General features: G+C 40.7%; 1 protein-coding gene across 1 annotated transcript; it reads left to right on the top strand.

Moving 5' to 3' along the window:
- The first annotated feature begins 10,082 nt into the window (after positions 1 to 10,082).
- On the top strand, positions 10,083 to 11,192 carry LOC125029922. Its single transcript, XM_047620109.1, has 3 exons — positions 10,083 to 10,150; positions 10,413 to 10,721; positions 10,808 to 11,192. Exons 1-3 carry the CDS (start codon positions 10,083 to 10,085, stop codon positions 11,190 to 11,192), a joined length of 762 nt encoding a protein of 253 aa, XP_047476065.1.
- Positions 11,193 to 15,127: the final 3,935 nt, after the last annotated feature.

Here is a 15,127-nt window from a genome sequence, read left to right as displayed (position 1 = left end):
AAAGAAAAATTCGACTCTTTGGTGATAATTATTTTAATTAATTGCTTAAACAATAACAAATAAAATAAAATATATTAGATGGAGAGGTGTAAGGTTATGTGAAAGAGGAACCTAAAAGGCCACCCGTGAGCGGGAGGCTTCAGGCTTAGGGACCCCATTCGTTCCTCGAAAAACGGGGTGAGGGGACCGAGCTGAAGGCTCAGAACCCACACGACCTCACAAGCCAATTATCCCCGGAGATGCAGGCCTACCAGGAGCTTGACCAATACGAAAACAAACTAGGAAGTAAAAGACAATTGCCAGAAGTGTTTATGACTGAATAAAAGTACGCCAGAGGGACTTGAGAAAAACTGAAAGCATGCCAGAAGGGCTTAAAAACAAAAAGAACTAACATCTAAGATAAAACAAGTAAGAGGTAAAAGGAGGGAGAAAGTAAAAGCTCAAGTAAAAGATGAGTAAAAGGTATGAGCACAAGGTATGAGCACGAATAAAAGTAAAAAGGACGAGATAAAAGTAAGTAAAATTCAGAGAAAGTTGAAAGTAAAAGTCAATAGTTAATGGTTAAAAGCAAAATAAATGTGCTAGACATCTAAGGTCATGTAGCACTATAATTAATGTTAGTGAAGGGTTGGCGGTTAGTGATTAGTTGTTAAAGCTGGGTTAAGGAATTGGTGAGTGAATGGGTTAGGGTCAGATGAGGTAATGTAAAAAGGTTAGATCAAATGAAGGATATATATGCGTTTGAGGAAGGAAAACAGGTGAAAGCAGAAAGTGTGTGATACTGTAAGGATGTCTGATAAGTTGGGATGTCTATGTAGGGAGGACGTTGGCATGACAATAGAATATGTGGGACTGAAAGAGGAACATTCGGAATCGCGAATGTTCCAATGAAGGATAGTTATACTTTCGTTGATTTAGTGGCAAAGATTGCAGTGCGTGTTGGAGAATCTGAAGGGAAGGTGCTAGAGGGTGGGATAAAAAATGAGGTTGAGGTGGTGTTGTGAGGTAGAGGGTCTGGGAAGAGGGTGCTTGTGACATGAGGGATTCACGTGTGTATCCAGGAGGGAGTGGAAGGAATAGAGGGGATAGTGAAAGGGTTAATATAGGTGGGCTGGAGTCAGGGGGAATGGGTTTTGTTGGGATGGGGTAGGAGAATTGGGTGTAGGGAGAATAAGAGTAGGAGGAGGATGGCTATCGACAGTCACTTTGAATGTGGAGGGAACGGGAGTTGTAGAATTTGAAGGTGGATGAGTATTAGTTTGGGACTCGATTATGTAGTTCTAGATATCTTCAAGAGTGTCTGTAGTGGAGTTGGTTGGGGATTTTTGTGAGAAAAAGTTTTCTTGTGATGGGGGGAGGGGGGGGAGAAAAGTCTGGTGTCTCAAAATTAGAGGCAAAGGAAGGTGGAGGTGATTGTGAGGTAGGGGAAGAGGGGTGGAACGTTTATTCTGTCTGCTTCAGGTAGTGCGGGGAGGGAGAGGGAAGGTGTTGGGGCTGTAGTAAAGATTGGAGTGTCTGGATTTAGGATAGTAAAAGAATTTGACTGGGTAGAGATTGGAGTGTGTATTTAGGATAGTAAAAGTATTTGACTGGGGAAGGTAGATGGAGAGGGTTAGATTTAGGAAAGGGTGTAGAAGCTAGGGAGGTAGGGGATTGGCAGAGTGAGCGACAATACTTGAGTAGGGGGGTAAGAGAAAAACCTCGTCGACGAGCCTCCTGTCTGGCTTCACGTAGTGCGAGTCCAAGTCTGAATCTGAGAGTTGCTACCTCAGACTCAAATTTGTAGGTGGGGCAGCCTCTATAAAATACATTATGGGGGCTGCCACAGTTTGCACATGTGCGTGATTGTGCAGAGCAATTTGCTCGAGTATGGCCAGGTTGGGCACATAGCGGGCATCTGTCTGGAATGACAGTGTCCTTCCTAAACGCCAACAATTTTGGCACTGACGAGGAGGTTGACATGGTCAGACAGGTAGGGATTCTCCCCCTATATAAACATTAAAGAGAAGGTCATGTCTACGGAAAGTAATTTTGGCAATGTTGATGGATTTCTTTCGATTTCCTGTGGGAGGAATAGAGTAGCATTGTACATATGTTGCATTATAGTCTGTGAGACAAGCGAGTAAGTCCTCTCCACAATCTGACCATTCTTTGTCATAGCTTGGGCAATCTGTTGGGGAGATAGAGACAGTTTCGGTGCAAGTATTGAGGGTTGGATGTGGTTCTGTAGAGATGGAATTACCACAGATCAATTCGTTTTGTTAATGCTATAGCTTGATTTTCAGTTGTTACTGTGACGAGACGGGAGTGATCGGATCGGCTACGGAAAGAGACTTTGCCTACTTGTTTCTGGAGGCATTGTTAATAGAGGAGGGCGTTATTAGAGTAGGGAGCTGTGGGAGGGATCACGAAAAATCGGTCCCATTTGACTGGATTAAATAGAATATTTAGAATTCTTGTTGAGGTAGGGGTAGTAGAAGAGCGGAGACGTGTGGAAGAGGGTATTGTTGAAGGGGGTTGGTGTTATGGGAAGGTGGGCAATAAAGTTGTAAGGTAGTAATAAAGGTAGATGGGGTGGTTGATGAAGAAGGTTGTGGGAGTAAAGGTGTTGAAGTTGAGCATGTTGGGAGAGTAGAAATGTCTCCTTGGGATTGGTTGTTGATTAGAGTCGATACTGTACTAGAATGCATTGATGATGGGATAGTTGTTGCAGTGTTCGGAGCCGTGGTCAAAGGAAAGCTGGGATTGGGGCTATTTGATAAAAGGAAAGCCTCATTACCCCTAAAAGTGGAATTACGTCTTCATTATTGGCCATGATAACCCTAGATTATGTTGAAAAAAAAAAAAAAATAGTCCACCCCTCAGGGTCCCCTAGAGTGGTAAGGGCCAGGTATGGCAGGGAATACCGTGCCCATGGTTCCCTCAGGCCGTTCAGGACTGACAAAAGTCAGCCTTTCATCCTTTCAGCACGGCTCTCACACCTTAGGAGGTGGATAGTAGAAGGGATTGGTGAAGAAACTGAAACGAAAGGTATGAGTGGGAAAAAAGTATGCAAAATTAGTTGAGTCGATGGCTGAATCCCAAGGTTGAGGAGTTCCCCATCATTGGGTCTCAGTCTTCGTCCCCTAACCCCCCCACGACAACAACGGGAAAAAGGATGTGAGGGGGGGGGGGGGGAGAGTAAAAGTCAAATGAGCACACATGGTTCACAGTATATGTAAAATAGAATAGCACGTCCAGCCTAAATACACCTGGGCAAGTAAAAGGGGCAGTACAACCTTGTTTCGGTATCCACGGTGTAAAATCCAGACAGGTAAATCCAAAGGGTAGTCAAAGCACAGTCAGAGTATCCACTTTGTTTATTTAACTTAAACGTTGAGGTTACATTAACGTCGGCGTAGCACATAAATAAATAATGTTATAATAAAATAAAATATACAAAAGATAAAACCAATCATAAAAAACAAACGTTAAAAGAAATCATTAAAGAATTATAATTATGGTAAAAAAAAAAAAGAATCCGATTTATTAATACAAATCTTAAAAGAATAAGACAAATTGAAACAAGGAATAAGTAAAAAGAACCCATAAAATAATAAAACGAATTTAAAATACAAGAGAAAAAAGTTAATAAAAAGATTCAGCCGCAGCAGATGTGGATGTCTGTTATCCGCACATTATAAAAAATCCTTTTACCTATGCACGGATAACGAAGGCTCTCAATTTATTTAAAAATGTACAAAAAAGGGTCTAAATTAAAGTAAAATACATGTGAAAGGAAGAGCCAGCGTGGTCCAGAAATTAAAGTAAAAATGAAGCTTGCAGAGGGAAGTGGTCCGGCTGTGCTCGACTCGCCCTGTGGATTTCGGCAGGGTGCTGGATAGACTGGGGATAGGATAGGGGCAGAATATAAGATTAAAGGTAGAAGGTAGGACAAACGGGAAAAAGGAATAGAAAAGGGGAAATTAGCGTAGAAGCAGAAGGAAGTGAAAAAGCGAAGGAACAAGAAGAGGGCGCGAATAAGAGGGGTACAAGGGGAAATGCGACAGGTACAGGGCAGGATAGGGATAGAGATAAAGGGTAGAACAAGCAAGGAAAACCAGAAGAAGAGGGGGAAGCTACCGTGGAAGTAGAGAGAAGAGAAAAAGCGAGGGGACAGGAGGAGGGTACAGATAAGGGACGAGAAGAATAGAAGGATCGGAGCAAGGAAGGGGGTGGGATAGGTGATGCGTATGGTAGAGAAGAAATAGAAAAGGGATACAGAAATAGATATTAAGAATCTTGAACCCCGGAAGCCGCAAAGAGGAGAAAGAAAGAAAAGTAGAATAAAAACAACTAAAGGAAAAAGAGAGACGCGACACTCGAGAGCTGAGGACGAAAGTCAACTCTCATCTTTCTCTCGTCCTCAGCCCTTGTGAGGGACAAAGATAAAGAAAAAGGGAGGGAGGGAGAGAGAGAGAGGAAGATACAGTGAACGAGACAGACCCACAAGGGCTGGTTACCAGAAAAGCGGAGGGAAAGAGATAGATACAGTGAAAAAAAAAAAAAAATCCACAAGGGCTGGGGACGAGAAAAAAAGGGACTCGAGAGAAAGTGAGAGATCTTTATATATACCAATTTACCTGTATCTACATCTTTTTATCTATAGTCACATTTTCAACCTATACATGTAGGCCGATAATGTAAATATCGATAATGTAAACATATTGACAAATATTAGATATTTATGTAATACACATATATACTCTAAATATTTGTGTATATATGTATAAATACATATATTTAAAAACTATTTATGAACATACGGATTTACACATACATATATATATAAAAGAATACTTCAACAACCATTCCTCCACAAATTTATCATTGACAGATCATTTAAGAATACCAACCTCACGTGATTGGATGCCCTTCCTATTTTTAACAAAAACATATACATTCGTATATTTATATTTCTGTGTATATTTGCTTGTGTCTATGGGTATATATGAACGTACGTGCAATACATTATATATATTGATTTATCATTTACACAAACATAGATCCATATATACATCTGCATCCACACAAATATATACCTGTATATAAATATGTATATATATATATATATATATATATATATATATATATATAGTGAAATACTCTTGTCCTCGGCTCTTGTGGGTCTCACTCTGTCCGCTTTCTTTCGTCCCCAACCCCTGTGGCGCTCTCTCTCTCTTCCCCCCTTCCCTCATTCTATTCCCACCTACCCTACCTGGCTCTTTCTGTCTTTGTCTCTGTCTCTCACTTTCTCTATCACTCATTCTTTCTCTTTACGTTTTTCTGTCAGTCTGTCCCTCCCTCTCTTTTTCTCTCCGTCTCTGTCTCTAAAGGGCTGGGGACGAGAGAAAGGCGACACGGAGAGAGAGAGAAGAGAGGAAATGATAGAAACCCACAAAAGGTGAGGACGAGGGAAAAGCGACACAAGGGCTAAGTATAAGAAAAGAACTCGCTGTATCTCCCTTTTCTCTCACTCTTACTCGCCTTTCGTCCTTGTGGTAGAGACAAACAGAGATAGAGGGTAGGAGAGAAAAAGAAGGTGAGACAATGAATGATAGATACAGAGAAAAAAAGACAAAGAGCGAAAGTGAAAGAGAAAAGAGAGGGAGGTGAAAGAGAAAGATATAAAGAAAAAAAAATAGAAGGGGGGTTGGAAAGACTCGCCTTTCGTCCTCAAACCTTGTGGGTCTCTTCCTCTCTCATTCTATGTCTCCTCTCTGTCTTTGTCCCTTTCTGCCTCTATTTCTAACTTTGTCTCCATGTATATGTATATATACACATCTACATCTGTACACATAAATATATAGGTCTGTATGTGTATATATATATATTTCTATGGATATTATGCATAAATAATTTGATATGGATATGTATACATAAATATATAATATATACATATATATGTATATCTTATGCACATACACGTTTACATCCATATATATGTATATATAAACATCCACATAAACATACACATTTACACAAAGTATATTTATATATACAAATCTATTTGTACACATCTATTTGTACATGTACCTATCTACATCTCTATATCTCTATATAAATCAACATTAATTCCCCGCCGTGGCAAAAATGTTATCGTGGTTGATTAGGAAGGGCATCCAATCAGGGAGGGTTGTATTGCCAAATTACGTCTTGACAATAAAATTGGATATTTCTAGATCCAACAGTGTAATGAGTGATGGTTCAACAAATATGTTTATATGTACATGTATGCACATATATACACATAATGTACACATGTATATAAAAAATATGTATATGAATATTTATATATTAATATATACAGTATACATAAATATGTATATATAATTGTGTGACAATGTGTACACAAAGAAGAAAAGAAAACGACCACAGTAAGAAATGAGTACGAGTCGTAACGTTTCGAATTCTTCACTAGTTCCTCTTCAGATGAATAATAAACCGAAATGGATACCAAATAATATCGTGTATATAATATATATATATAAAGGTGTATATATATATCTATATAAATATATATGCATATATATATATGCACATACATATAAATTAATATTACACATAAATATTTATACATCCATATTTATACATATGTATATACATCCATATAAATGTATTTACACAAATATATCAAACATGTATATATCCCCCAATCCCTTGCCCGTTGTTGTCATGAGGGGGGGGGGGGGGGTGGTTACTTAGGAGGCGGAGACTGGGACTTAATGCTTGGGAACTAGGCATTAAAAAGCTGACTTTGTGCCAGTCCTGAACGGCCTGAGCCATGGGCACGGTATTCCCGTTTTAGCTGCCTACCCCTTACTCCTCAAGGGGACCCTGAGCGGAAGACTGTTTCCCCAACATACTCTAGGCTTACCATAACCAACAATGATGATGTTATACCATTATTAGGGGAAATGAGGCTTGCCCCTTCATCAAATATGATTCCCTGACTCCAGGCTCTCCTTTGACTACGGCTCCGAACACTACAACTACTACCCCCTCCTCAATGCCTACTAATATAGTATCCACCCTAGTTAACACAACCCCCAGGAGACATTTCTCTCCCAACATGCTCAACCCCCACAACCTTATCAAATTTAACTGATCTATATGGTAATCCAATCCCTGCAGAAATCTATTCAACTATCAATACTTGCACTGGAACTGTTTCTATCACTCAAGCAATTTGCCCTATCTATAACAAAAATTGTTCAGATTGTGGAGAAGACACTCGCCTGTCTCACGGACTATGATGTGATATCACTACAATGCTACTCCGTTCCTACCAGAGGTCATCGTAAGAACCCCACTAACATTGCCAAAATTACTTTCCATAGACATGACCTTTCCTTTAATGTTTACTTCGGTGGAGAATCCCTCCCTGTCCGGCTATATCAACCTCCTCGTCAGTGCCAAAATTGTTGGTGTTTAATACATCCTGCCAAACATTGCCGTTCCACAGCCAGTTGCCCGTTGTGTACCCAACCTGGCCATACTCGATCAAACTGCTCTGCACAATCATGCACATGTGCCAATTGTGACGGCCTTCCCCAGTCAAATTCTTTTGCCATCCTAAATCCAGACACTCCAATCTCTTCTACAGCCCCAACACCTTCCCCACTCCCTGCACAACCTGCAGCAGACTCAATGTTCCACCCCCTCTTCCCCTACTACACAATCACCTCCACCTTCCTTTGCCCCTACTCTTCAGACACCAGTCTTCTCTTCCCCCCTCACAAGAAAACCTTTGTCTCACAAAACTCCCCAACCAACTCCATTACAGAAACTTGAAGATATTCAAAACTATATACTCCGAGTCCCAAACTGACAGTGAAACCCCTCATCCACCTTCAAATTCCACAACTCCCACTCCCTCCACATTCAAAGTGACGATATTCATCCTCCTACTCATATCCCTCCTACACCCTGTCCTACCCCCTCAACACAGCCCATCCCCCTGTCCTCCATATTCGAGATACCCTTATCTCTGATACTCTCCAAGTCGCTAATGAACTGGGTGACTATTTCAGCCAGGTCAGTAGTGGTTCTTACCTTTCTCCCCACTTCTATTAAGACCATCTAAGAACGCACACCATTATCTTCATCCTATCCTCTGCTAAGTCCTAAAATGCTCATTTTTCTTCCTCTGAATTCAGTGCTGTCTTACAGTCGTGCGACAACACTCATAAAGGCCCTGACGGTATTCATTACCATATGCTCCGGCAACTCCCATCTTCCTCCTTATCCTTCCTATTAACAATTTACGACCACATGGACATCAGGAAATATTGGCGAGAAGCTCACCTTCCTGAAACCCAATCAAATTGGTAATCTCCCTCAAAAATATCGCCCCATGGCATTAACTAGCTGTTTGTAAAAACTAGAGCGAATGGTTAGTCTGGTATCTAGAATCTCAAAATCTCTCTCCTTCCCAGTTTGGTTTCCACCGTGCTGACCCTCTTGCTCATTTTGAGATATAATACATCTGCATTTGCACGCCGTGAATCTGTACTAGCTATATTCTTTGACCTAGAAAAAGCATATGATACATGATATATTCTCCAACAATTATCCTCTTTAGGCATACGTGGAAACATGGTTGTCTTTATAAAGTCTCCTCTATCAACACACTTTCCAGGTCAAAATTGCCACTGCTACATCACCCTTCTTTCCTCAAAACATTGTCTCAGTTCTACCACCAGGAGCCCTGTTATCATTATATGTTGATGTTTTAACCATCTATGCCTCTGGCACATACATGCCAAATCTCTGCCAATTTCTTCAGTCTGCAATATAAACAGTATAATCCTGGGCCACAAACCATGGCTTCCGCTTTTCTACCTCCAAACCTTTCGCCATCCTTTTCTCTTGCACACGTTTAGGTCCCCAACCTCCACTCTTCTTATATGGTACACCACTCCAATACCAGTCCACGGGCAAATTCCGAGGTGTTATTTTTTACTCCAAACTGTCAAGGCAAGACCATATCCTTTACATTAAAGAAAAAGTCCGAATCTATCAAACTCTATCCCATATATCCTGGGGCTCAGATCGCAATGTTCTCCATCTTCATTTTACTTTGATCCTCTACACTCTCGATTATGGATGTCATATCTACTCCTCTGCCTCAACTTCTCTCCTTGCCCAACTTGATACAATCCATCACTGTGCTCTTCGCTTAACCCTAGGTGCCTTCCGCTCCTCTTTAGTTGAGAGCCTGTTCACTGAATCGGGGCGTACCATCTCTCTCGATGCCATACCCTTCTCTCCCTCTGATGTTATGCTCGATTCCACCAACTTCCTTGACTAAACTAACTATGCCAGGATCCCTACTTCCTACCTTTGCTTCTTTTCTACGTTTACCCACTCCTTTCTCCACTCGCATGGATACCCTCCTCTCCCATTACCCTTTTCCTCATCTGTGACCTTTCCCGTTCTTTGCCCATTCTGTCCCTTCATGGCTTATACCTTACCCTGTATTTGCTCCTCTGTTTTCCTTGAGCCACCAAAATCAAATATTCCTCCTGCTGTCCTCACCCATTTACTTGACCATGTCTCCATTCATTCCTCAAGTATTCATGTTTACACTGATGGCTCATTTCGAAACGTTACGATTCATTTAATTTCGCTCTATGTCTATATATGTAAGTATATACATATATACACTGAATATATGTGAACACACACACATATATATAAATAAGTATATATGAATATATATTTACATACATATATGCATACACAAAGTAAACATACAAATATATGTATACATATGTACAATTGCAGAATTATATTTCAGTACACATGCTGGGTCCCAGCATTAATATATAATTTTAGAAACGAAATAAGTTTTTTGATATTTCGTTCTTTTTCAAATAACTGGTTGCGAAATGTGTAGTATTGATTATCGTATTTTATGGAATATTTTTCAAATGCGGCTTCTTTGAATTGTTTATCCAAATGGCGACACCTGTGGGGGTAAGGCGGCATTCCGCCTTTATTTGAACGGAACAATGATATTTGCATTTTGAATATTGAAAATGCCTCATACTTCAAACGTCTGTGTGTGGCAGCTAAATCAAATGGAAATCTACAAGTTCGCTGAGAAGTTAGGAAATGTTCGAAACAACACCATCTAGTACCAGCTGATCGAACTAATAAAGTGAGACTTTTCTTTTCACCGAAACGATACATTTTCAATAAACAGGAAACTACGTTATATTCTCTATTAAAGAACATCACATGAACGTAAAACCGCATTATGGAGAATATAAAGACGCTTTATCATTGTGTGTGCATGTGTGTGTTTATGCCCGCGCGCGTGTGTGCGTATCGCATGTGTGCACAAGTATAGATTACATCGCATGCAGGAGGCAACAACTAAAGGATGTACTCGATTGCAAAGTTCTACCAGGTGAGAGTGTGGCGAAACAGCATAGGCCCCTAGTTTGCAAGATCAAAATTAAAACTATCAAATCCATACAGCAGAAAAGAATACGGAAAACGAAATGGTGGAGACTCGAGGAAAGTGAGTGTCTAGAGAAAATTGTGCAAAGAGTAGATATGGAATTAGAAAAGGGGGAAAGAAACTGGGAGACCGTCAGTGATAAAATCAGAAAAAGTGCACAGGAGACACACAGGGAAAGTTCCGGGAATAAGAAAGAGGGTAAGGAGACCTGGTGGTGGAACGAGAAGAAGCTATTAAGACCGCTAAGCGTGCAGTTGCTAAAGCGAAGGCCACAGCATATGAAAAACTGTACAACAGTTTAGAAAATGGTCAAGATGGAATTAACAAGGCATTGAAAATTGGGAAAGAACGAAATAAAAACTCACAAGATGTGTATCAAGCAAAGACGATAAAGAAGGCAAATGGAAATATCCTAAGCATCCAACCATTAGAAGGGGAACTCGTGGAAAGAATTACTGAAACCGAAGTGAAAGTCGCCTTGAGAAAGATGAAGAATGGGAAGAGTGTTGGACCTGACATACCAGCAGACGTTTGGAAACACCTAGGAAATACAGGAGTGGAATTACTGACGAAATGGTTTAATGACATCTTAAACACTGGTACTATGCCTGAGGAATGGAGAACCAGCACACTGATCCCCATCTTTAAGAACAAAGGGGACATTCAGGAATGCGGGATATAGGGGCATAAAGCTCATGTCACACACAATGAAGATCTGGGAGAGAATAATGAACAATCGGATCAGAGGAATAGTTAAAATCAGTGAGGAACAATTTGGATTCATGCCAGGACGTGGTACAACAGATTCCATTTATGCACTACGGTTCTGAAGGAAAAGTACAGGGAAGGACAGCAGGAGCTCCACTGTGTGTTTATTGACTTAGAAAAAGCCTACGATAGAGTCCCTAAAGAAGAAGTGTGGAATTGCTTAAGACTAAAAGGAAGTACGAAGGTCATCACCATAGGCTATCATGTATGCGGATGATGTGGTCATATGCACCAAAGATAGAGACACATGCTAAGAGAAACTAGAGCAATGGACTCGAGACCTAGAGAGCCGGGGTATGAAAGTAAGTAGAACGAAGACGGAATACCTCAATGCCGGTAATGGGACGCAGAGAGTTGGAAGTATCAGATTAAGAGGTGAAAGGGTACAACGAGTAGCGGAATTTAAATACCTAGGTTCAACAGTACAAGAAGATGGTGGATCAGAAGCAGAAGTATCGAAGAAGATACAGGCAGGCTGGAACAGCTGGCGAAAGGTTACAGGGCTTTTTTGTGACTGAAGAGTTAGTGCAAGAGTGAAGGGCGGGATTCATAGAACTATTGTAAGACCTGCAATCATGTATGGCTTGGAAGCTACAGCACTCACCAAAGGAACGAGTGTATCAGGGAAAGGGTAAGAGTACCAAGGTTGCAAGATAAACTACGTGAGGGACGGTTGAGGTGGTATGGACATGTACGAAGGAGAGGCGAAGAGTATGTGGGTAGAAGAGTGGAGAGTATAAATATCGGAAGGAGACAAGGAAGACCGAGACGGAGGATGTATGACTGCTACCGCGCGGACATGAGGGAAGTCGGAGTCCGCGAGTGTGATGCACAAGACCGACGCAGCTGGAGACAGAAGATCTGCACCGGCGACCCAGGATGACCATGGAAAAGCCAGTTGAAGAAGAACTGAAATGGAAACTCCTATGGAAGTGGGCCGGCGTCTTAGCTCCACAAATGATTATAGCTGCACATTCTTTACACTTATAAATGCTGCTTTCTATAAACAGCTACATATAACAGCTGTATGAAATAGAATATGCAAATTCGGCAAGAGCTTTGCAACTACTCGTTACTTAACTATCTAGAAGGAGCTAATTGAACAAGTAAAGTGAGTTTATTATCCAAACACTGATTCAGAAAAAAATGTTACATTATAACCTGCATTATAGAACAACTGTACCGAAAATCACGGGAATACAGTGAATTTATAAGAGTTTTATCATTGTGAGCATGTATACGTGTTGAGAAATTAGACACGCTGATCATTTTTAATGCGCCTGTACGCCATTTTCGTTATTTGAGTACTAGTATGGGTGATTTAGAATTATAGTTTTGCATTTCAAACTTTTTGAATCACGTTCAGCGAAAAATAACATGTATTTGTTTATTGAAATACTTTCTTGCTTTGTATGAATTGACTAATTTGTTGAACTTTTTTTTTTTAAAGATATTTAGTTGTCTTTTTACTTTTAAAGAAGAACAGCAATATGTAGAAAAAAAGGCAAATATTTGGGAAAATCTTACTGACTGGAACAATTCATTTATATTATAACCTTGTTCAACCACCGTTAATTTCTACAACTCGTAGTCTGTCTGGGACGGAGGCGACATGCTTATATACAAGTTCCGGTTTCCTACGTAGTACTTCCCATTCACTCTTTGCATGTTCTATTAACTTTTGCGAGGTTCTTTCATTTGCCGTTTCCCAGACATTGACTGTATTTGCCCAGACGTTTTCGATTGGGTTAAGTCAAATTCCTTGCTTGGCCATGGTAGGACCTCGAGCTGGTTTTGGTTACGAAACCATCTCGTATCCGCCCTCGACGTGTGTATTGTGCAGTTATCCTGCATGAATACGATCGTTTCTGGGAAAGGCAAGGCATAGCTGCGTACTGACGGAAGAAACACTTCTAATACGATATATTTCTCCGAATTGAATCTCCTCTCTATTTCTGCTAGTTCGTCAACGCCATGCAGGAATATCCACCCCTCACATATCACGTGGCCACTCCTCGTAGTTTCGTAGATGTTTTGTCTGTCATATCTGGAAAATATAGAAGGAGATATTAGAACATAAGATATTAGTGCGCATACAGCAATAGTCTATATAAAGTGATCTCTTCCATATATCATAATACAATAAAGAAGTTTAAGAGGTAAAAAAGTAATTTGGACACCTCGTGTTATCTCTCCCCCAGCACTGGACCTTTCCGTGCGCGGTGAACATAATGTTTTCCATCACTCCAGATTCCCCATCCCCAGTAATCCGGACCATTTTCTACATACTGCTGGGCGAATTGGAGGCGACCTCGGCGATGACGGTCGGTCAACCTCCCTTTGGTGGCTGGTGTTCGGTGATGAATACCATCTGCATGCAGTCTTTTCCTCACCGTTCGACTTGTTACAGTTCTTGTACTTAAACTGCATTGGTGAAGGGGTTCGCCTCCACCATCTCCCTGATCTGAGCATCTTGATCTTCGGTTGCCTTTCGTGGAGCACCGGAACGAGGGCGATCGCTTAGGGTGCCCTCCTCCTCCCACCTCTTTATCCACCTGTAAATTACAGACCGGGGGATACCTCGTATGGATGAAAATAATTATTCCATAAACTTATAAAGGGAATGTATAAAAACCTTAACTTTATAAAGTTTAAATATGATATATATATACATATATACACACATATATGCCTATGTTTATACAGTTTACAGACATGAACTGACAAACAAGGGAATGAGAAATACGAATGTGACAGACAAATGTAGAGAATGAGATACAACATCTAATAGACCATGCAAAGAGGCAATGTGATATATGTAATATGGCATTTGAAAAATATGATACATATATTTTTGTAACTCATCAAGCACACACACACACACACACACACACACAGACACACACATACACACACACACAGACACACACACACACACACACACACACACACACACACACACACGCACACGCACACGCACACGGGCACGCGCACACACACGCGCATACGATGCACACATTCGATTTTGTGTGTGCAAACATAAGATGCACACACAAAATGATAAAGCGTCTTTATATTCTCCATACTCATACTGCGGTTTTGCGTTCATGTGCTGTTTTATAATATGCAAATATCATTGTTAATTGTTCTGTTCAAATAGAGGCGGAATGCCGCCTTACCTCCATAGGTGTTGCCATTTCGATAAACAATTCAAAGAAGTCGCATTTGAAAAATATTCCATACAAAGCCAACCACAATTAACACTGCACATTTTGCAACCAGTTATTTGAAAAAAAAAAGAAAAAATATCAAATAGCTTATTTCCTTTCTAAAATTAGATATTAATACACTTACTGGCTAGTTATGTTCTACCAATCACGCTCTTTGTTACAAACAACCTAGGGTTTTCGCCTCATTCATAAAAATACTATTTACGCTATGTTTATATCGAGGTGGTTGCCAGATGTACAAAAGTTGGACCCAGCATGGACACAGATGGTAGTTAAATGCGTTTCGAGGTGTGTTAAATGCGTTTCTTGTAGAACTATAATATCGGGAGTATAGGACGAGGCTAATAATTTGAGGTCATTTACTTTAGATCTAAGACTTCGACAGTTCCATTGTATAATGGTTTACGCGAAGATTACGTTTAATGGGGTTTAGAAGTGCCTTGTCCGCCAGTTTTAATTTTCTTTTTCTGGGAGGGAGGTTCGTCCTCCTCTCCCTCGCTACCCAGGGGCCTTCCATGGGTATTTTTGGAGACAGTAGCCTCCATGTCCTGCGTCTCGCTGCGAGGGAGACGCCCAGTGGAGGATGATCTACTCCAAGAAGCAGACCAAACACCAGGCG

The sequence above is a fragment of the Penaeus chinensis genome, chromosome 10 (assembly GCF_019202785.1).
Source record: "Penaeus chinensis breed Huanghai No. 1 chromosome 10, ASM1920278v2, whole genome shotgun sequence".
NCBI lineage: Eukaryota > Metazoa > Arthropoda > Malacostraca > Decapoda > Penaeidae > Penaeus > Penaeus chinensis.
This window is presented reverse-complemented; position numbering and strand designations above follow the sequence as displayed.

Bases quoted from the DNA above. Each gene is read 5' to 3' on its own strand.
- LOC125029922 (XM_047620109.1), top strand. From the start codon at position 10,083: ATGCCTCATACTTCAAACGTCTGTGTGTGGCAGCTAAATCAAATGGAA. The intron at 10,151-10,412 runs GTTAGGAAATGT...CATCGCATGCAG, and splicing joins ATCTACAAGTTCGCTGAGAA to GAGGCAACAACTAAAGGATG. The intron at 10,722-10,807 runs GTGGTGGAACGA...ACTGTACAACAG, and splicing joins AAAGAGGGTAAGGAGACCTG to TTTAGAAAATGGTCAAGATG.